General features: G+C 39.2%; 2 protein-coding genes across 9 annotated transcripts in view; one reads left to right on the top strand and one right to left on the bottom strand.

Annotated features, from left to right (window-relative positions):
• The window catches only part of MTMR1 (myotubularin related protein 1), a 35,495-nt gene extending 20,473 nt beyond the window's left edge, over nt 1-15,022 (top strand). For all 8 annotated transcript variants that reach the window (XM_021547838.3, XM_021547837.3, XM_021547835.3 and 5 more), the window contains 3 exons: nt 2,970-3,083; nt 4,516-4,692; nt 12,903-15,022. In XM_021547838.3, the coding sequence (XP_021403513.2) occupies nt 2,970-3,083; nt 4,516-4,692; nt 12,903-13,067 (456 nt within the window). In that variant the 3' untranslated portion in view covers nt 13,068-15,022. The remainder of the gene's footprint in view (nt 1-2,969; nt 3,084-4,515; nt 4,693-12,902) is intronic.
• A 1,678-nt stretch (nt 15,023-16,700) lies between these two features.
• Nucleotides 16,701-22,366, bottom strand: part of CD99L2 (CD99 molecule like 2) — a 30,447-nt gene continuing 24,781 nt past the window's right edge. The window contains exons 10-11 of the mRNA XM_021547782.3: nt 21,032-21,097; nt 16,701-20,590 (exon numbers count right to left, since the gene is read on the bottom strand). Of these exons, the coding sequence (XP_021403457.2) occupies nt 20,526-20,590; nt 21,032-21,097 (131 nt within the window). The 3' untranslated portion in view covers nt 16,701-20,525. The remainder of the gene's footprint in view (nt 20,591-21,031; nt 21,098-22,366) is intronic.

The following is a 22,366-nucleotide window of genomic DNA, read 5'->3' as shown; positions in this document are numbered from 1 at the left end:
GACATCAGATTTTAATAAAAAATGTCATGGTGAAGTGATTTCCCTCCTTGTTAGTAAATTCTGGTGATACTGAGTAGCAGATGTCAAATTGGAAAGGCCTCATGTGAGCTGAAGAAATACTGATGCCTGGTTAAAAATGAAACAGAACTGTAAAATTTGCATGGAGCATTGCAGTTTAACTTCCTACCTTTCATGCACTGAACCCTCACAGAAGGAAGGTCTGCAGAGAGTCAGCAGAAAGTTTCATCCTGTTTGTTACTGGGTGTTAGCTGTTGCTGCAGATGTATTTTTCACTGGATTCGGCAGTGCACTGTTCCTCTGTCTAGTGTTCAGTTAACCATTATTGTCCATTGCACAGTTGTTCTGCCAAATGTTCCAATGTTACTGTAGCACAGAACGAGTTCATTGATTAAAAAGCAAATGTATTTTGCATGTCTCTGAATCAAATCCCACTTGACATCATCAGACTCAAACAAGATAATTTCTTTTTTTTAAATGCCACTTTACAAAAACCCTCAACAACTCCTGCAGCAACAAGTGGGAGACTTTAATGACCCATGTGTTTTCTCATAATTAGTGGATTTGAGAAGAAGTAAATTTCCATTTGGGGAATTTTTCCACCTGAATCTTCAAGCAGACACTAATAGGCTTGGAACTACAGAGAAAGACATTTTTAGGTCACTGATTTTTCAGCAGCAGTAATAGAAGCTCTACAGTCTTGATACATCAGCTCCAACAGTAAAACTCTTGTATCCAAAGACTGGGTTTCAATAAAGTGCTATCACTTTTTAATAAACTAGTTGGAGAGCAACCACTGATGTATGGAATTTCGAATATGCTTCACTGGATTGGAATAGTGGCCATGTCGGCATCCTTCTGATTAGTATGGACCTGTCACAACACAGAACCCTGATGTGACAAGGCTCATTAAATGCTTTCAGCTAAAGAGAGTCCCTTTAGGAGACACTTTGTCTTCAAAGTTTTTTCCAAATATCATTTTGATGCTTTGCAAATTATTTTTGCTCTCTCTATCTGATTGCTGCTTTGAGCTGGACACAGCAGGCTGAGATCTGAGATCCAGTGAATTTTCTCCTGACTTGGTTCAGCACACCTGCTTGTCAAATTCTGTTCATACTTCCTTAAAGTAATAGCTGTGTTTTTAACATCATTGTTTTGTAATTAAATTCTGGCATGATTTCCTAGAGAGAAGGAAGTTTAAAAGTAGTTAATTTATGAACATGACTGAAAAAGAGATTTTGATAATCTTAGTTTCCTCTATGCATTATGAAAACAAATGGTGAGTAGGTTGAAAACAGCCCATGATTTGCAAGAGAAGCCCCATTGTGAGCACACTGTGCTGGTGAACAGTGCACAATCTATGGCAGAGTCATAAGAACGCTCCCATTCATTTTCTGTGTCATGATAATCTCCTTACTCAAAATTTTCAGTCAAACGGTGGTATGCATTAGCTTGAGAAATTTTGGAAAGAGGATGCTTTTCAATGTTTGTCTTAGATCAGCCTTCTTTTTTATAAAATACTGTTTAAAATGTAGATCTTTCTGGGTTTAATACAAGCACACCCATTCGATGTTATTCAACTCTACTTTCAACATGAATAAACATTTGCCCTTCATAAATCACAGCTGACACTGAAGAGGAATTTCTGGATCAGCTAGTTCACCTACAGTCCCAATTGCTGTTATTCCTGCTAACTGTAGGAGTCATCTTTATTTTAAGTAGCTCTTGAGTCACTTGCCAAGGTATTCAGTGTTTTTTAGTGGCACAAAACAGAAACCAGTCCTCTGCTTTCTGCACATCTGAAATCTTGACTTAAGATTTCTCCATAGAGCAGGAAATTCTGCCTTATGAATCTAAAACTTTGCCTTTTAGACTTCTGTGAAGATGTCCTCTTCTACAGGGAATGCACAGTTTGTTTGTTTGTCCTGAACATTATTCTCTTACTACATGCTCTTTATTAATGAGAGAAATGCTACTTCTTAAGATTTCCTTAAGTCTTCTCAATTTGTTGTTAACCTAAATGGCTGTCATTCCATGTCTGTGTTACACTTGTCATACTGGACACAACATGGTTTTGGCACATCAAGCAGTTGCCACATGTAGTCTTACCATAAAATTTGATTGAAGAAGGACTTTTTCCATCTGAATGAGCAGCAGCCTATGCATTTTGCAGTAATTTCTTCCTTTGTGAATTTTTAGAGCTCTACAGATTAGGAGAAACATTTTCAGATTTATGACTGTTTGTCTTAGAATATATCAGGTAACCTCTGCTTGTGAATAAAATACCTAATGGTGCTCAGGGGAATAAGAGTTCTTTCATTTCAGATGTACAGGATTTACTTTCCCATGCAGAAGAAGAGGGATTAAAAGCTTATTGTATATAGCTGATGATAAACTCAGGGTGAAATAGAGAAAAGTAACTTATTTGAGTAGAAAGTGAAAAAAAAAGTTTTAATTAAATGTTCAGTACAATGTATGTGGAATGGTCTTTTATTATTCATATATTGCATGTTTAAAATAGGAAATAAAACTCTTAAATGCCATTATCTTATTTTTTCCTTTTTTTTAATTCCTCAAAATGTTTTCTGGTTCTGTCATAAGAGATATAAAGCATATGTTTAAGAGGGCTTGAGGTAGAACAGAACACTGTTAGAGCTTCTTAAAATGGATTGCTTTATATCACCAGTTTCACATCAGCTAATGTTTGTATTCTGGTATACTTGGATAATGAATGTAAATATAGCTGAGAAGTATTTGTAGAGAAGTATGTAGGTGAAATTAATTATTGAAGTGGGAGTTACTGAAGTTTGCTGAGTTTTCCCACAAATAATCCCTAAATAGGACAAAAATCTTACCTGGATTATTTGGTTACTTTTTATGTCTGACTTTCTTCCTTTCTACGCTGCTTAAAACAGCACTTAAAGTAATTTTACCCTTTTTTTTAATATCAGTTTCCTGCAGCCTTTGAATTCAATGAGCTATTTTTGATCACCATTCTGGATCACCTTTATAGTTGTCTCTTTGGGACTTTCTTATGCAACTGTGAAAAAGAGAGATTAAAAGAGGTAAGTAATTAGTATACTGCACATTCTTGGTTTTCTGTTTTTTATATTAAAATGCTTAGAAAATGACCTAAGAATGTCTAAGCTGTTTTTAAATACATTTGTCACATAGTCTTAAGAAACAGTGCAGACATTAAATTTCATGGTATGGAAATATATACTGAATGCCCTGCTATTAAATGAGGTGGCACTTAGGTTTCTTTAGTTATCATCTGTTTGGAGACATTGAGGGTTTTAGTAAGTCCTCTTGCAGGTATTTTTAGCCAAAATACAAAATTTTAAGTAATAGTAGCTCTCAAATTATATTAGCATTTCTTTCACTATTTCCATAAGAACTCCTATGGATGACATGGCAGGTTACTATACGACGTAAGTGGATGGAACTTGTGGTTGAGGAGTACAGAAATTAAAATTATCTAAATGAATGAAGTTAGGATTCAAAAAAATATTATGTGTTTGTGAAGAAAAAATAGAAGCTCATTGCTATTTCAAGTTCACTTTTGCTTGTGGCTTTGTTGTTTTTACTGTCTTTTTTTTTGAGCAAGTTACAATTCTTTGTTGTATTTAGTTCTGCTTTTTTTTTTTTTTTTTAAATTTGTCTCCACTGCTTCTGTAGGGGAAAAGTTGCATGTAAATACCACAAGATGGAGCTGAATAACATGTTCTCAGCAAATGCAGGGTTTCCAGACAGCTTTCTTTCATAAATAAATAGATGCAATTCTCAATAGAGAAATGCAATTTAAGACACAGCGGTAGTAGAAACACATGCTTTACAACACTGAAGGAGTTTAAATTTGCAAGATGAATCTGATGTAAGTTCAGATTTCCAATCTTTGATATGACCAATATTATGCTGAATACATTTAGAATAATACAATTTTCAGAAGTATAAAATAAAAGTACAAGTAATCAGTTTAAAGCATAATATCAATTATTTTTTAGGAGCAAATGTATGGGTGGGAAGATGAAAAACTTATTTTTCACAGACACTGTTTTGAATCTTCCACACTGCCTTCACTGATATTCTTCAAAATCTCTTCAGTGATATTCTTGTTAAAGAATAAAAACTAATCTTTTTAGTTTAGTTGGTCAGTGTGTAACCATGTATTTAAGTAGCTGTATATATTGCTGTAAATTATGAGCAGTAGGTTGCTTTTTGTTGCTTTTGCTCAACTAGACTTTAGTGTCTCTGAAAATAATATGTCTAAATTTCCTTTTTCTATTGGTCTTGGACCAAAATAAGTGCTCAGATGTTTTGCTAAAGTTTTAAAGCTGTTCAGTGGTCAGCTACTGGAAGTGTTCTCAAGACTGCGTGTAATTTTCTAGTAGATAAGGTAAAATTCTGACAGAATTAGTAATATGTAGATATTAACATCATATTTTAAAATTTTGCAATCCACATAATTAATTTTTTATTTTAACTTTTTTCAATCAGGAGGTGAGCACAAAGACTGTATCTCTGTGGTCCTATATAAACAGCCAGTTAGAGGAATTCACAAATCCCTTCTATGTAAACTATGAAAACCATGTCCTGTATCCTGTTGCCAGTCTGAACCATTTGGAGCTGTGGGTGAATTACTACATCAGGTGGAACCCCAGGATGCGGCCTCAGGTATGAGCTCTCCCATGTCTTCAGTGTTTGACTGAAGGTCACAGTCACAGAGATTAAGAGAAATTATTATTTTTCCTAGTGTCAAATGCAGCATTTAGTACAAAAGTGCTCATCTGTTGCACATATTTCAGCTGATAGGAGAAAAGGTGTTTGTCGTGAAGATGATGCAGGATGTGGTCAGACTTGGAAATAGGATGTTTTCCTTTTTCTACAGTCACCCACAGACAAGGGAGTTAGTATCACTCTATTGGCTTGTAATGATTAACAGTATTTTTTTGTCAAAGATTACTTTTATAATACTTTTATAATACTTTGTGACACTTTTTAATGCTTTTATTGCCTTAACCTTCTAGTTTTTGTGTACCTTTGTTTCTATCATGTTTTGCCCTTTCCCCAGCACTGACATAAAATGCAGCAGCAGTTTCTGAAAGAACTGGACTATACCAACTCATTTTGCAGGCTCTCTAAACTAAGCATCCCATGGATGCTTGTTTTCAATTGACTTTTGTAGTTTTAAGCTGGCACACTAAAGATTAAACACTCCCTATATATGCTCCTTGATTCAGCCAGTATTTGTTCTTACAAGTAATGTCTGCTGTTCAGATAAATCTCTAAATCTCGTCAGACAAATGCTCCATATGTTCTTATGCTTAGAAGTCTGAAGAAAGAACATTCAGATTGTGTCACAACCATAATATATTTGAGTGTGCTACACCATCTCTTTATTAAGGTAACATTCCAAGGTATATTATGATAAATTACCTGTATTAAGTGATTGCTCAAAAGCTGCTTTCATCTTCTAGCAGTTAGAATGAGTTGTGAGTTTCAGATTTATTAGACATCCACAAGTCAGAAGCTGTCGTAAAAGATGGTTTTCAAAGTTAAGTTTCAAGACCACTACACTGGTAGAAGTCCAGGTTTCTGAGAAATACCTTTTAAGGTCCTGGAAAAGTCTGGATTGTTTGCTTTTCTCACTGAGATGTTTCCTCTGAGCTGCTTTGCTTCTCTTACTGTTTCAAACTTAGAAAGATGGTGTATTTTAGGTTATATAATTTTCAAGTGAAATTGTCAGCTGCTTTTTAGCAAAATACCATCTTTGCTTCAGCCTGTTTGCTGAATACCATTTGGGTAGTGTTTGCACTAGCTGCAGTAGTGTTGGTTTATGACTTATATTTGATTAAGATCTCCAGGCCCTGAGAGCAGGCAGGCTTTGTGAACCACATGAAAGCCAGTCGTGGTCCAAAAGAGGGAGGGTGGGGAAGAGATGACATCATGAGGAAATAGCAGAGCTGTCATCTCTTAGTGGAAGCTCTGCTCACTGCTGGTGCTCTGCCTGCTTCTCCGGGAGGTGCTCCTCAGTCACTCTGGCACATGAGGCTCATTCACTGTGTGAGAGCAGCTCCCTCCCCCAGCACCTGAAGGGAGCAAAATGTGCTCCCTTCAGTTAAGGGTCCTGCCCTAACTTTCCTGCCACGTGCTTTTCTTGAAGCACTTAAAAAAGTATTTGAACTTTTTATTTCTGCCACGTAAATTTTGTCTTGATACATTATCCCTTTTCTCTTGTCTCTAGCCTGAATTTATGTTTATGTCTACTTGGATAAATTAGCAGCAGAAATTACAATTTTTTGTTGTAGAATTGCATTTGCCAGTCTAATTAGGAAAGCACAAACTCATACAAGCAAGTAAATAAACAGTTTCTGCAGTCGCAGTATACTAAGTTTGCTTTCCTCTGTGTTTGCATTGTCTGGTGTCACACCCTCTTAACCAATTCAGTAACATTCAGATGCATTCAGTGACAGAAAAAAAGGCAATGACCCTTGTGACACCCAGCAGGTCTTCACTTATCTCCAGTGAAAAAATGTCTTAATCAGTGGATTTATTAAAATAATGGGCATCCCTGCCTACTGATAAAAGGTGATTTTGTTGAATACCTTTTAATGTGTTATCTTGAGTTTCAGCTAAATATAAGAGAAAGTTAAATATTTAATATTAATAAGTTATCTGATGATTATTCAAGGCAACCTTGTGCTGTTTTATTAGCTGCTAAAACATCTTTAGAAAACTAAACCATGTTTATTGTTTTTGAGGAGCTCACCAAAAAGGAGAAAAAGCCCAATAGGTGAATTTATGGGAAGATGAATAATAGTAATTTGAATATAATCAGAATGGATCTTTGATACCTGTTTTCAACCAGCTTGTTATTATGGGAGAGAAATCTCACAGGAGCAGAAAGGCAGGTTTTGGTTGGAGGCAATATTTTAGGTTTTTCATTTCTGTTTGATTAGTGAGCTTGACTTTCAAACAGACTGAGAGAAGTTTTATGGCACTTCATTGCCTTTTCTATTGGAAATGAGCATATATGACCTGTAATTTTTTTAAAATTTGAACATTACTGAATGCTGACTTGATATAACCATTTATTTGTTTTTTGTACTATTGTACTTTGTCTTCAAATATCTGTGTCTCAACCTTTGCCAGTGTGGTGCACATTGCTCTGGGACATACAGAGTTTAGCATTATTCTTATGTTCTATAAAGATTGCTTAGAATGATATAACTTCAGTTCTGTCTAAGCTTTGTGGAAGCCTGAGACGGTGGTTTTGATTGTGTTTATTTGCATCAAGAACCATGTTTATTTTGCAATATATTGCAATAGATCTTTTGCACTTCAGGACACACAGCCTCTTTCCATAGGGTTCAAAGCTCAGGAATCTGAGAAGTGAGCATTGTGGAAAATTCTAGGTTAAATGTGGACATCTCTTGTTGCTAAATTGTGCTTCAACAACATCATTCTAATTCTTAATTGAAATAAAATGTTACTTGGTTTGAGTTTGGAGGCATTACATCATTATTGCTTCTTGTCCCAAGAAGATTAAAGAGATTTTAAGTTCTGTCTTACTTGAGTTCATTGACTGAGAAGACCTTTTTCAGATTTGCTCTTTCTTTGAGTTGGATGAATGTGTATTTGTATGTGGCATGTGGAAGAGAAGCTCTTCCATTCTGTCATGTAGAGGTGTGGGGTCTGTGGGTATGGCCTTACAGATAACCCTGCTAGTCTGGAATACATCAGATAATATGATGCTTTTGGATTTTTTCAGTTTATACATATTTTTCCCTTTTCTATATAGTAATTTCATCCTCTTCTTGACACTGATTGGAGGAGTTCTGGCTGCCTGATGTCATTAGGTATCTCCTTGGGCATCTCTGGAAGGTGGGGAGGACACAACCATGAATATGTTCTCTGCAGAGGCAGTATTTTTGAACTAACATACCCCATCATTCCTATATGCAGAGCATTAGTAAAAGTTCCAGTCCTTTCAAGTCAAGCTTTGAGAGGCAAGGAAAATAATGCATTTTAGTCACCAAACATTGCAAGTCCATTAGGATATGTTTAGTTCTTGTTATGCTTTCTTGGAAATTATGTTTTAACCCTTGGAGAACAGGGTTTCGTTTAATTTTGGTTTTATGTGGGTTTCTTTTATTTTTCTATGCCTGGTAATTTTTCTTCAAGCTCTGTTCTGTAAATTTGGCTACATGTTAAATTTTGCTCATGTTAATAGCATAAAAATCCCTGTAATTTTTCAAATTAATTCTTTTCTTTGTGTGTGTGGACTGTCATCCAGAGTAAAAGGCTAGCACCATCCATCACCTAGAAATTCAATTCAGTTACTGTGATGGGATCATCTGATAAAGGCAATCTCAAAACTTCTGTGGAAGAGTCAGGGAAATTTTGTTGGCTGGTTAGCAGCTCACTTAAAGACATGAAAGGAAAGGTAGGAATAAGTAAAGCTGTTTGTTCAGTATATAAAGAAATGACTGTAAAGTATATAAGTAACTTACAATTGCTGCTTTTATTTGATGCTATTGCTGAAAGATTTGATGTGTTGAGCAGTTGAGCAGTCAGCTGTTAGCTGAGCTTCACTGTCAATAAACACAGAATATCATGTAGTGAAAACAACAATAAGATCCTCAGTGTCACTGGGAAAATTGCTGACAATGAACTGGAAAACATAATTACTGAAATGTTTTATCCTGCATGTAACAGGATAATGTGTAACTTAGTGCATATAACTTAGTGTCTGGCACTTGGAGTTCCCACCTGGTAGCATCCGTAATTTCTGTCCTTGCTTTTCCAGGAGGCCAGGACCTTTTGCTTGATTTCTCAGGAGCACACCTCTGCAAGAAGTGTGGAAATATTGACTATTATTGAAAATTGCTGTCTTCATCATTTGAGATGCCTTTTGCTACATGTGTCCTGTTAACTAGGCTGTCACAGTTCCAGTTCTTCACAGAGAGGAACAAAAAAGCTCAAGTGAAAGATATTGTTGGCTTTCCAATGCGCAGAGTAGGTTTTTGGAAAACTGACAGTCTTAAGTTGAGCAATGAATTGAAAATAACCATTTTCTTCTGCAGCTTTTCTTCCCTGTTGCTAAAATAGATAAAGTGTGCTCACTGAACAAGACGAAATGCATTCACTGTTGAGCAATTTTCATGTGAATGGCTGTCCTTGAGCTACTAGAGTAAAACACAGTAGATATACGTCCAATTAAGACTTGGTAGTACTATAAGTGAGTAACTATTATAATTTCTTTTATATCTATCCTTGTGTTCACAAATTTTGCTATCCAAAAGCACTTCAGGATGCTGAAGGATTCCTTGGAAGTGAAAACCTGAAAATCAATACTGAAAGTGAACTGTAGTAATTCTGTGAAGAGGAAGGTTTGAATTGCTGAGGAAATGAAGCTGTCTTATGTCTAGATGGTTTTTATGTGGGATGTAGTATGTATATGATGTAGCATAACTATAGTTTCTCTAGTGGGCATAGTTTAATAAAAACACTTTATTTTTCCTCAAATCCTTCCCTAGCAGGAATAATTCATCATAACTGTGGAGTGACATGTGCTCAGCATTACACTGCACCAGGTTCTGCTTTTGATATATATGGACAATTCAGTTTAAAAAATGGTTTCATATCAATGGTACTTTTAGTAATAAAGTGTTGTAAATATTTTTGTGCTCAATGTAGGCAGTAGGTACCCTACGTTAAGGTGGAGGAAATGTACCTGCTTTTGAATGAAGTAGGCAGCAAAGGAAGCTAAAGGAGGAAAACAACCACCACCCATTTTAACTGGTTACTTTGCAGAAACCTACGATCAGTTCTTCCTTAGTGAAGAATGTTACTTGGCTCAGTCAATTTTGGCAGCATTTTACTGCTTTTTACTGGTTGGGAATGAGGTGTCAGATATTGCAGGTATCATTAGCAGTGTGAGAATCATGTCATGGCTGATAGGGGAAAGGGACTGCAGGATGGGGTGATGGGGCAACTGGCAATGTCCTGGATAGGGAAGGGAAGGGAGAAGAAGCAAATAACAGGGAAGAATTGCAGAGGTTGAAGGTAGCTACAGGTGAATGAATAGGTTGTATGAGGAGGGAATCAGGTCTGATGTTGAATTGTGGCTTGGTGGAGAGAAGTTGAACTAAAAACTTATAGAGAAATGTTGAAATGGGAAGAAACTGGGAAAAAATGTGAGCTTCCCTAAATAAAATCTTCCTGGTGAGTTGAATATTCTTTTTAATTTCTGCTTACAAAAAAACCCAGTTAGTTCCTTAAGATAACTCAGTGAAAGAGAGGTAATGGAATAAAACTAGAGATTTGAATGTGATGGTACAAAAATTGGTTTGAGCTTAAAGCCAAACAGAAAGATGCCAGAATCATGAACAACAGGGAGAAGTTTATAAAGCTTATATTTAATGCTGAGGGTATTGCTCAGAACAGGTAAAAGGACTTGGGGCACAGGGTTTGGATAAATGGTGGGAAAAAATTAGTTATGAGGTAGGGGAGCAGCATGTAGTCTGATTTCCTGAGTCAATATTACAGTAACAATTAAAAAAAAAAAAAAAAAAAAAGGAGGAGGGGAAGGAAAAAAAAAGTCCCAACACTGAAAAGTCTTTTAGAAGCATTGCAAATAGATTCTTCTGCAGATTTTACTGGGCCAGCTTTTTGGTTAATGCCTGGAGTGAGGTCAGACTTCCCAAGGATCCAGGCCTTTTCCCCCACTACTTAGTGCTGCTGGCAGACTCCATATTCTTGTCCCTGTTTGTTTCTGTTGCTCGCTATATTAGATATAAGTGCCAATTTTGTTTTTCAGCACATTGAGATAATAGTTTAAATAGTATATGAAAAACATCCTGAAGAGCAATGGCCCAGGAATTTTTCCAGCCCAGCCAAACTGTAGATGCACTGCTGGGTAGAGTTTAATCTGTGCAGGCTCCTCTCATGCAGCAGAAGTAGTTCCGTGCTTTTAGCTGGGTTATGGACAGAAATTATGGCTGTAGGAGCTGAATGTTGATGGCAGCATCACTGTGGGGACACTGGTGTGACAAAGGAAAGGATGCATCCTCTGCTGAAAATCTGTGGACTAGAGCAGCAAAAATAAGTTGAATGCAGCTGGGTGATAGGTCCAGAGTCATCTTTTGAGCTTCCACTCCTAATTTGAGAGGCAGAATGAGAGAGTAGAAAACAAATGAGAGAGTACAGCTGCTGTCAGCTTCCCAACAAATTTGTCTCAGGCAAACCAATTACATGATTTCTTAACAAGACAGTAATAAAAGCTTGCCTTTGAGATGCTACTTGTGCTGTGCAAGTACACATTTCTAGGGTTAAGGTGGTAACAAGATCTTGTAATAAACGATCTTCTTCAAACTTCTTGTTCCTTACAGAAGCTGTCACTCTTCCACTTCGTTTCATTCTAAACACTGGCAAAGTGAAGAAGGGCCTTGTTCACAGCAAGCCATTACAGGTGTTATTGTGAAGGTTGTTGGACCCATTTCCTTCTGAAGAAGGTTTTATTTGAGAGAGGAATCTTGTGATGAAATAGAACAGGGTGAAGTGACAAAAATTGAGATGGTTATCTGTAAAGATTTGTACAGGATGGTTTGAGGATACACTGACTGCAATGTCGTATCAGAAAACCCTTTGTGTTTACACTACCAGATGAAATGGCATGATGATATTTATTTATGTGGATCCCTCTTGCAGTGTTTGCATGCAGTGTAACATGCCTTTACTAAGAGATGGCCGATATTTTGAAGGTGACCCCTTTTTTTCCCTACTATAAGACCCTACTCTGCCTTTCTTACAGCTTAGCTGGGCTCTAATGGTTTGCATTGAATCTCCAAGTTTGTGTGTTTGACTAAATTGTTTTGTAAAACTTAATCCAAGAAGGCTCAGTTTCTTATGAGAATGTGACTAAGAAAAATGTTTTCCCATATGAAAATATTGGGAAACTTATGGGATTTCTGTTGGGGCAAGGGGCTGTTTTTCTATAAATGTTTCATCTCTAGGGAAAACATGAGGTTTTAGTAAGATTATATTTCAGAAACTGTCCTGCTCATATCCTGAAGGAAATTCCTCCAATGTGGAGGTCTGAGGCTGAAATAATCTTAATGAATTCTCAATAAATGAGAATAAATCAAAGGACTGAGAGATGGATTTTATAGAGAATCTATGAGACAGCTGTGGCAAGCTTGGAATAGGAGGTAGGAGTGAATAATTTTCTGGGTGCTGGAGGTGTTTTTCTTTCTATTCAACCCATGGAACAGAGTCTAGGAAAATAGGCTGGAGGGGACATGGCTGCAGGCAGAGAAAGAATTTTCCCCTGAGAGAAATGAAGCTTCTCCCTGCCTTTGCCACAGGATTCCTCTGTTGTAGGGAAGCTGACCTGGGAAGTCCAGGCACCATTCACTTGGCTGCTGCACTTTTCTCGCTGGAAGGGGTCAGACTCCTGGAAAGATGCCTGGTTAGAAGAGTAACAAGATGCTCCATATGGAACTGGCTTTTTAAACTCTATTCTATGTATAAAGTAAATCCGGTCCCAACAGGCCAGAGAAATCATTCCCAGGAAAGGCATATTTAGTTCAGTTGATGGTGGTACTGATAAGGGATTCAGGTACATTTATTGGAGTATATTTGGTATCCCATCAAAACCATTTGCAAACACTTTTTAATATTTCTCTGCCAGTTGTGTTGTTAGAAAGGGACAGTTTCCTGCAATGTTTATTTCAAACAAACAAACACTTTCCCTAAATATTGACATACTGAAATTCAGAAGTGTTGAATTCCATGTTATTGAAAGCAGCAGCAGATGCATTGCTGGAAAAGATAACTCGCTCTGAGAGTCAAAGTAAGCCTTTTGTTTCTTTACCTGTCAGGTTCCAATCCACCAGAATCTTAAAGAACTGCTGGCCATCCGGACAGAGCTTCAGAAGAAGGTTGAGGATTTGCAGCGGGAAGCTGCCACACGTTCCATTTCCTCCTCCTCTGACAGAGGCTCATCTCCTTCCCATTCTGCCACACCAGTGCACACCTCTGTGTGATGTGGAACGAAAGCCATGTGCAAAAATCAGTGTCAGGTAACACAGAGGAGGGTGAAATGCTTTTCCCATCTCAAAAGGATTGTGAGTGACTTGTGATTGCTGTGATCTACATGCCTTACTCTGTGTCTGGTACTATCACTATGAGGCCAAAAAGAGCTTCAATAGATGTGATGTATTTTCTTGTTGGCAGTTCCCACATGTGTTTTGACACTCTAGCTAAGTCACCAATCATGAAATTAAACTTTGTTTTGAGCAACTAACAATTTAACCATTCTAAAAAGGAATCCATCTGCCAAGCAGACAGAAGAATGCCTCACACATTGTCTAGAGTACTATGCCTGGTTGAGAGAATCAGATGAAATGCCACATGATGCTTACACAGAACACAAAATGTTTTTCTGAATGGGAGCTCCTTATTTCACTCAGTAATATATATATATATATATATATATTTCTATTTTTTTTTGGCTAGAGCAATTTATTTTTTTTAGGTAATGCATTTGGAAATTGATTTTAAAATAAATGTTTTCCAGTGTAGTCAGTTTTACATTTCGAACTAAATATGCCATTAAAAGTGGATGAAGTTGAGCTGGGTTTATCAAGTACAGCACACTGACTTATATGATGTAATATATTTGGTAAAGCATGTATTCTAGGTTTTTTTAATACATTTTGTACAAGTTGAAATAAAGTCTTTTGACTGTTTAGCTTATTGTTCAGTTTCAGCCTCCTGAGCGAGGGGTAAACTTGCTCATGTCAAGGTCTTGTACAAAGCAAAAGTTTGTTTTCTAGCAAATGGTAATATTTGGGGTTTGAATGACACCCAGCTGTGTAAAGTGTATAGTCTGTATAGCTCCACATTGTGAAGTGTGTTTGTTTCTAAGTGTACACACAAAATGCAAAGCTGTGTGTGTTTATACCCATGTGTATGTGATGTTATACATATGCATTCTCCCGTGGGTTTAAGCTGTACATTCAGAAAATGGACCCTGCCTGTCCAAACCCTTCTGAGGACCTTAACTTGCAATTACTTTGTTTGACAAAGTTTTTTGAATAATATGACATTAATTCTTTTTCTTGAAATAAAGCCTCTTGGCTTTTTGTTTTTTTAAATTCCTACTAGCATTTTTTCTGTAATAATTTAACTGTGTTGTCATGTTAAATATACATTCCCAACTTTCTTGCATTTCCCCCCAGAAATACTCATATTGGAGAGATTTGATTACTGTAACATTCCTCCTTTTAGAAGATTACTCACTGGCCTTCTTGGAAGGCCTAGAAATGGTGCATGCTGCAAAATTTCCCTGGATTGTTTTTCTCCTGTGTTTCATGAAAATCTGGTTCTTCTCCTTAGGAAACTTAAATATTGCAGCTCTTATTTTTGACTCGTGCTTGTATTGCTCTGGGTTCTGCTGGTGGGAATTAAGCCCCATTTTTAAGAGCCAGTTGATTCTGTATGGTGACTGTGGGTTTTACTGACTGTGAATATTCATTTGTTGCTGCACATTTGTTCCCAGTGCACGACGGCGCTTTTCTGTGCCTCCTCCTCTGCATTGACTCTACCCAGCACATAGTTAATGAGTCAAGTGAGCTGCTGAGCACCTTCCTGACTTCAGCTGGAGAGGCTCAAGTGCTGCATCCAGTCTTACACGTTTACTGTGCAGTGCAGGGTATTTCAACATGTCCTTTTTACTGTAGTGAATGCTTTTTATAATAAATATTCACCTACACAAACAGTTTGGGAAGGCTTGCAGTGTTGCATCTCTTAATCAACCTCAAGCTTTTTATAAAGAGATGGAAGATGTTTTCCTTTAAAAATGGTTGTGCTGAACAGTGCCAGGAGGCATTTTACATTGCCAAAATATGTTGAGCTGGTGTTGAATTAAACTCTTCCATACTTCAGATTTCCTTGACATTTCAACTGTATATTAAAGTAAAGCACATTATCTCCAAAATGCAGTGCTAAAGAAAATCTTTTGAAGTTTTTTTCTATATTTGTGCTAATAATCACAATATTTTCTCTGTAATTATTGCAAAAGCGATGACTGGATTAGCTTGGGCATTCTGAGATTTTTAAAGCTTGGATTTCTAAAGCTAAACTCTGAGAATTTGGTTTTGCATAGAAGAGTATCAGTGATTTCAGCTGACTGGCTGCCCATCCACCAGTTTCAGCACAGCTCAGTGAGTCTCTGATGTGCAGGGAGAGCTCTGGGGGAGGGTCCTGCTGTCCCATGTGTCAGCACAATGGATGCGTTTGTACATACTTAGCATAGAAATATTCAGAGGCATTCTGTAGCTCCTATGGGTTAGTTAGAGCATAGCTTCACACTGAAGAGATGATTGGTGCTGTACTCAGTCTGCTTCCTGATAATCAGATATTTTCCTATTGAGTTAACAACTGATTCTGTCTTTTTTTTTTCCTTTTTCAAATAAGGCAGTATCGAACTAGGCAAGGGATTGGCAGAATCCTGTTTCCTGTCTGCACCTTGGACAGAGCTGTTAACTTCTGATTCAAACACTAGATCTTCTGCTTTGGTTTTTGGTTTTGACTGCTATAAAGGGAACATGCAAAGACAGCAAGCAGTTACATTTGGCTTGCAGGATTTTCCTATTGTCAGTGGCATATGAGAAGGGGGTACAGCCTGAATCCAGTGTCCCAGAAGGGGAAGAAGCCTTGGTAACTAGCTGAGACATTTTTTGCTTGTAAAATAAGTGAATCATCAGCATCAGACTATGCAATTTTAAGTCCTGTTTCAGAGCTGAATTTACACTTCTTTCCCCTTTGTAGATAAATGTTTTGTTGTTTCATTAAAATGGAAGAAGGCTTTCAAAGCCAGTAAACACTCCTAACTCCCTGGTTCTGTTCCCTGCAGAGGCAGCCTTCTCAAGGAGTTACAGCTTTAAACAAGAAGTGTTTCTTTGCTTTCATTTTCCAGAAGAAGCTATACTAATTCATGGGCTGTATGTAGTAGCACCAAGAACAGCTGGTTCTCTAAAAGCTGAAAACAAGGAATCAAGAGCATGATTCACGTGCACTAAGCCTCACAACAGAGGACACAGTAAAATGGGCAATTCAGACTACTCCCCAGGTGAAACAGTTATGGTAAAAAGCAAAAAGGAATGTCCATTTGCTGATGTTGTATCTGCTGAACTAAGAGGGTATTGATAGCTTTTAACTGCCAGATCTTGGGCAGTTGGGAGGAAAGAGTTAAGAAACATGAGTCAGAAATAGTTTGAAATATAAACCACCTTTTTTGCCTTTGAGACTGAGCATTGCATCATTTTACAAAACTTAGTTTGCACTGCACAGGAGATTTATCCTGCTGGGTGTGAAAACGTAAAGAAAACTGCAGGAAACCTAGGGCACTGCCTCAGGGTTAGCTGCTGATGACCTGAGGAGAGAATGAGTGTGTGTGTCTGTGTGCATGCAAATACTCTTGTTTTTAGCATTAAAGTTTTCATAGAGGTATTTGTTTTCTCACAGATCCAGTTCCGAATGTTTTTTTTTAAATGAAGTCTTCAGTGTAGTTAGGGAAGAGGTGATGTACCATAAGGATAGAGCCAAACACTTGCAGCTTACTTTCAATTTTTACATTGGAAACAAAACCACAAAAAAAAAAATCAAGTCTAAAATGTCTTTCTAGTTAATTTGGTTTATTTGGTGTTTTCCAAAGGTATTTAAATTCTGGTTTTTACCCCCGTGACCCTTACACACACATTAACAAAATGTATTTTGTTACAGCGTAACATTCAACCCTCATTTGGTACAGGTCATTTCTTCAGCAGCAAGGAATCTCTCTTGCTTCTAAGTTAGAAGCACTCAAAATTAAGAGTTCTCCAGTTTCACAACCCTGTTGTTTCTGAACTTCATTTGTTCCTCAACCTCATCTGTTAGAGAAGCAATTTTTAAAACCTCAGCCTGCCAACTCATTCTTCTCTTTCAGAATCTGAAACAGTATTATGGACTAATTCCACTTTTATCACAACAAATGAGTAGTTAAGGATGACAGTGGAGCACTTGTAAGGGTTCGTTAGTGGGGTTGCTTGAAAATGACTGAGTTTATAGTGCCAAAAAGATCTGAAATTTGTGTCAGTATTCTCAGCTGAGGAATCTGAAACGAAGTACTGCCAAAGTAAAATGCACGTAATTGAAAGAATAAACACGAAAAGAGCCAGCTGAATTCTTTCAGTTCTCTCTTGTCTGTCAAACCTTTGACAAACCTTTTCTGAATCATTTTATTGCCATTTAAAATAGCTTTAGAAGTGAGGTGTCATAAGAAAAAGAGCTCACAGCATACATAGTACAAAAATCTCAAAATGTCAGTATATATAGGTTTTGAACTCATAAAAAAAAGCAGACCAATTTTCTAGTAGTTTATTGCCTTTTTTAATAAAGGACGAGAAAGTTCATGCCATGTATACAGAGCTTAAATGCAGGATTTTTTAAAAATCCATATCCCAATTTAAAGTGAATAAATAGTAATTAAGTGAAAGTAGAGGTCAGTGCTGGGTCAGCTGTTCCAGAACTTTGATCACTGCTAGGAAAATACACAGGAAACCTCCCAGTTGCTATAATGTCTAAAATATAGATGATATAAACTCACTGTTTTTCAGAGACTGGTGGCAGTTCAGATGGAAGAGAGGACAAACAGCAATAAAAAATCATTGGAGCCTTTGCTGACATTTATCACTAAGACTCTGACTTTTGTTCAGTTTTGAAGAGAAGGCCAAGCCTAATTTCTCTACTGCAGAATTTGCAAGTATTTTCCTATTTGAAATCCTAGAGAAAGAAATCTTGAATTCTTGAATTCTGTCACTGTTCACCGTGGAACACTTCTTTCGTTGTGCATTTATGGTTTCCCACATACCTACACACTACACTAAGTTTTAAGTAGTCAGCAATGTTATATTAAGAGTCTTGAACCAAAGCAGCAGCTTCTGAGTCCCAAAAACTGGGGTGGGTTTTCCAGTGAAACAGCTTGCTGCCCTTCCTTGTTAAATCTGACCTGTAGGATTTTGAATTAGACTTGTACTCCCTCTGTGCCCTAGTGGAAGAGTTCCCCAGAAGAGGGGTAGGTGCTGTACCCTTTAAACCACACTGACTATTGACACTGTCATTGGAAAAGAGAGAGGAGGAATTATGGGCACTAGATGTAAGCTGGGAAAAGAGTTTCTAGTAATCATCAATGCCCTGCTGTAACACTTCATCTACAATAGCTTACAGAAACCACATTTCATGCTATAGCTTTCAAATGTGTTTGGGTAAGAACAAAAAACAAGTGCTGGTGCTTGGGACTGGAGATAAACTCAGCTGTGTGGCTTAGCCGGCACCTGAGCTCCTGCTGCCAATTCTGCAGAGCACATTTCCTCCATGAAAACCCTTCTCTGGGAGTAAGCAAACAGTGTATCCCATCTCTTTCCTATGCTTCCATTATCTGAGCCAATAATTAACAATTCTTTCCTATTCCAGACATTCATAAAACAAAGCAGCAATAGTTCAGAGCAGTATCATTGTAGCCTTCTGTAGCATTGTAGCATTCTGAATAGTTGTGAGGCACCTTTTAAACTGCTGTAGCCGTTCTGCCAGAGCTAGTATAAGGCTTTAAAAATGCAAGTGTTAAAAAGAGCATAAAGAATTGTGCAGCTATTGCAAAATACTTAACCAAGTTACTAGGCAATTTCCCTCCAAATGGAGCTGTTAGACAGCGATGCTCTTGGGCTCATTCACCTCCTGGTAAGGCCTTCTGGAAGTCATGTCTACCTGAAAGCTGTGAATTTGTACATCTTACTGAAAGGCTTGGTTTTCTTAATACATGCTCATAAAATATGGAATTTGAAAACCTGTACAAAATGCTCACATTTCAGGTTTATATATAAATAGTGAGTACCTCTTACACCATGTAAAGTGAAATTTCCCTCACTTCAGAGCATGTTTTTTAAGCAATCATTGATTTGGAAAAATGTACTGGAAAGTGGCAGTTATCCATATTTTAGCAGCAGTCAGAAAGGTTGCTGGGGACAGATTAGAAATTGAAACAGAATTCTTTCAAGACAGTGAAGGTCAGGTGTAGGCAGCAATAAAGCAGCGTGGCAGGGGCTGTGTGTGCACTGCTCCAGTGCAGCCCGGTGTCCTGCTGAGCACCTCTCACAGCCCAGTGCTTCCAGGCAGCTGCAGGAACCCCATGCAGGACAGTGGTGGAGGATTTGTCCTCTCAGGAGGTACTGCCTATTTTAAAGGTTAGCCAGTGAGTGAAAGCTTAAATCCTTTTTCTGCCTCTGGGAGCACTCCTGATAGTTGCTGATAAAAGAAGGAGTGGACTGTATCTTGTAAAGCTTGAGTTCTGTTGTACTGAGCATTACAGGACTTAACAGATACCTGCTTTATTTTCTTTTGGGTTAAATCAGTCATTTTTGCTAATGTGACTGAGATCTGAACGTGTCCTTGAAAGCCTCCATATGCACACAGCTTTAATTGTGGTGACAATGTAGGTGTCTCAAGCCACAGAGACAGAATGACAGAATCACAGAATGAACTAGGTTGGAGAATACCTTTGAAATCATTAAGTCCAACCTACGACCTAACTCATCAATGAAACCATGGCACTGAGTGCCATGACCAGTCTTTTTTAAACAAGTCCAGGGACAGTGACTGCACCACCTCCTTGGGCAGACAATTCCAGTGCCCAGTCACTCAGTGAGGAATTTTTTCCTAATGTCTAACCTAAACTTCCCCTGGAGCAGCTTAAGACAAACTGTATCACTTCAGTTCCATTCTGATCTGCAGCACAGTGGAGCATTCAAATGGCATTTGGTAAAAGGGAACACTGCCCACCCTGCTACCAACTGTATTAGTAACTTGGTGTGAAAATCAGGTCCTTTGGTTAGAAGCCAAGCGCTGGGTGGTGGTGGTGAAGCATCCTCAACTCCTGGCTTGGGAGCAGGGAGTCACCTGGCTCAGCCCAAGGGCCACACGAGGACCCACCATAGGCACTTCATTTTTAGGTGTAGCTACACGAAGGACTGCAATCCACCCTCAGGAAATGTGTAGCTTTGTCCCCACCATTGGAAGTGACACTGCCTGGAGCTGAAGGCAGAAGGTGGCTGGAGGTGCTTTGCAGAGGGCTTTGCAGGGTTTGGCTTTGGATTCTATTTACAGGCACTTCACTGTCCTCATACCTGTAAGCTCTTGAAAACTGACCACAGCTGAAGTACCTTCTGTGGATTTCCATCCAGCTGCACACCAATCCTACACTACTGCTTCGATGTAAACATAAACCTCTTTACAAAAAATAAACACATGCTACCAGTCTAAACCTAAAGCCCAGAGCAATAAAAAGCCAGTTCAAGCCTAAATACACATTAAATAGCTTTGGAGTCAAATTAAATTAAAAGCTAAATTACAAGCATGTAAGATCTCTGTTGCTGCTGACTGATTATTTTCTAGCCCTGGGTCACGCTTTATATCTTCGCACTGTCTTGTTTTGGTGGTTCTGCTGACTGCGTTTCCAGGACTGAATATTTAACTGGGGAGAAAGAAAAAAAATACAATATGAGTACAATAGCACACGATGGAACCAGGGCACAAGCAACGGGGGCCCAGCACTGGCTGATTGTATGTGACATTGGAAAAGCCTTTGCAGCAGCTTTGATTGTCTGTCACTGAAAGAAGGATCATGCTTCTCTTGTGCAAGACTCTCAATGGCTGGTTACATGAAAGCTGAATGTTAACTGCCATCGTTTGCAGCACGAGCTCCTTGGGCTCTTACCAGGCTTTCCTTTGTGTGCAGCAAAGGGGTAAAAGCACGGTGGTGGGTGTTTCACAAAAGCTGTAGCATCACCTAAGCAGTGCCATCATCAAAGGGACGCAGCAGCTGCGTGCAGCACCGGGGACTTGAAGGAAGTCCCTCAGTAAAGCTGTTTTTGTGGAGGGATGCAGGCAGGGGTAAGGGATACAAGGCTCTCACCCTGGGGTTCCTCGCTTACGACAGCTTCCATGTTTTCTCCTTTCACATACTCCGCGTTCAGTCCCTCTGAGAAGTACAATAAACAGAGTGAGATGGGAAGGGCAGAAAGTAAAATTACTTGCTTTGATGCCTTAAAAACTCTGGTAATGGGCGTGGAGCTGTAACAGCTGAGACACCTTTCTGAAACCTCTGCAGTGACAGCAGCAGAGAAGCCTCTCGCAGCCAGTAAGGTAACTTACAGCCAGTGCTGAGACTTGCTGGGTTTCAAAGTGCCCACGGAACTCCTGGCAGACACAGCTCCAGCAGCAGCTCTTTGTCTGAGGCTCCTGCTTCATCTTTATCACGCCACAGAGCCCAGCTAATTCCTGTCTAAGGCGCTGAGCTCTGAGGAGTGCGGGAGGGGAGGGGAGGAAGGCTCCCCGGACAGGGCTGCTGCGTGGGAGGGCTGCGCCTCAGCACAGGGATGTGCCACAGCCTCATTAAAAGCTAAGTTATGCAGAGCTTCAAGAAGCAGTTCAGAGCAGGGCTGTGGTGAAGAAGCAGGGTCCCAGTGGGGTGTCAAATCCTGAGTAATTCCCTTCTTTAAATGCAAAGAAGTTTCCAACATTATCAACAAGTGGAGCCGAGGCCATGGAGCAAGGCTGGGCACTGGTGGGCAGAGGAGGCAGGAGAAAGGCTGGGCACTGGTGAAAGGGTGGGCAGGAGAAAGGGGGTGGTCCACCTCACAGCTGGAGGTGAATTAAGCCAGTCTGGGGTGTGCCATGGACCTCAGGAATTCTCAGCAGCTCCTCTGAGGGACAACTGTGGGGAAAGGCAGAGGTGGGAGTGCTGTGCTAACTTGCATCCATTGGGGAAGGACCACGGAAGGGGATTCAGGTCTGCAAATGAAGCCTGAGGAAATCAGACCATGCAGCACACACTTTTTAGGCATCTATAACTTGTCTGCACATCTAAATACAGCTCAGGGTGTGGCTGTGCCTCACCAGCAGGTCTGGATAGGGCTCACTGGTATCTTCCAGCGAAGGAGGGAGGCAGGGAATGGTGCCGGGGCCAAGCCAAAGAAATGTGGTGGGAGCCTTAGGCAGCAATGGGGCAGCTGCTGCCTCCAAGTCACAGGAGAAAAGGGTTCTGCAAGTGGCTGGAATATGCCCATAAAGCCCTCCCAGCAGCAGGGACAGTGCAGGCAGAGGCTGGCCCAGCTGTGAGGCAGGAGAGGTACAGCTCCCACCCTGCCCAGGCACAGAGAGCTCAGCACACCAAGAGGCTGAGCCACAGCCAGGGCATGGCTGGCGAGTACGAGGCGAGCTGTAAGGAAGGAAAGTGGGATGGAGAGTT

The sequence above is a fragment of the Lonchura striata genome, chromosome 4A, assembly GCF_050655825.1.
Source record: "Lonchura striata isolate lonStrDom1 chromosome 4A, ASM5065582v1, whole genome shotgun sequence".
NCBI classification, from domain to species: Eukaryota; Metazoa; Chordata; class Aves; order Passeriformes; family Estrildidae; genus Lonchura; species Lonchura striata.
This window is presented reverse-complemented; position numbering and strand designations above follow the sequence as displayed.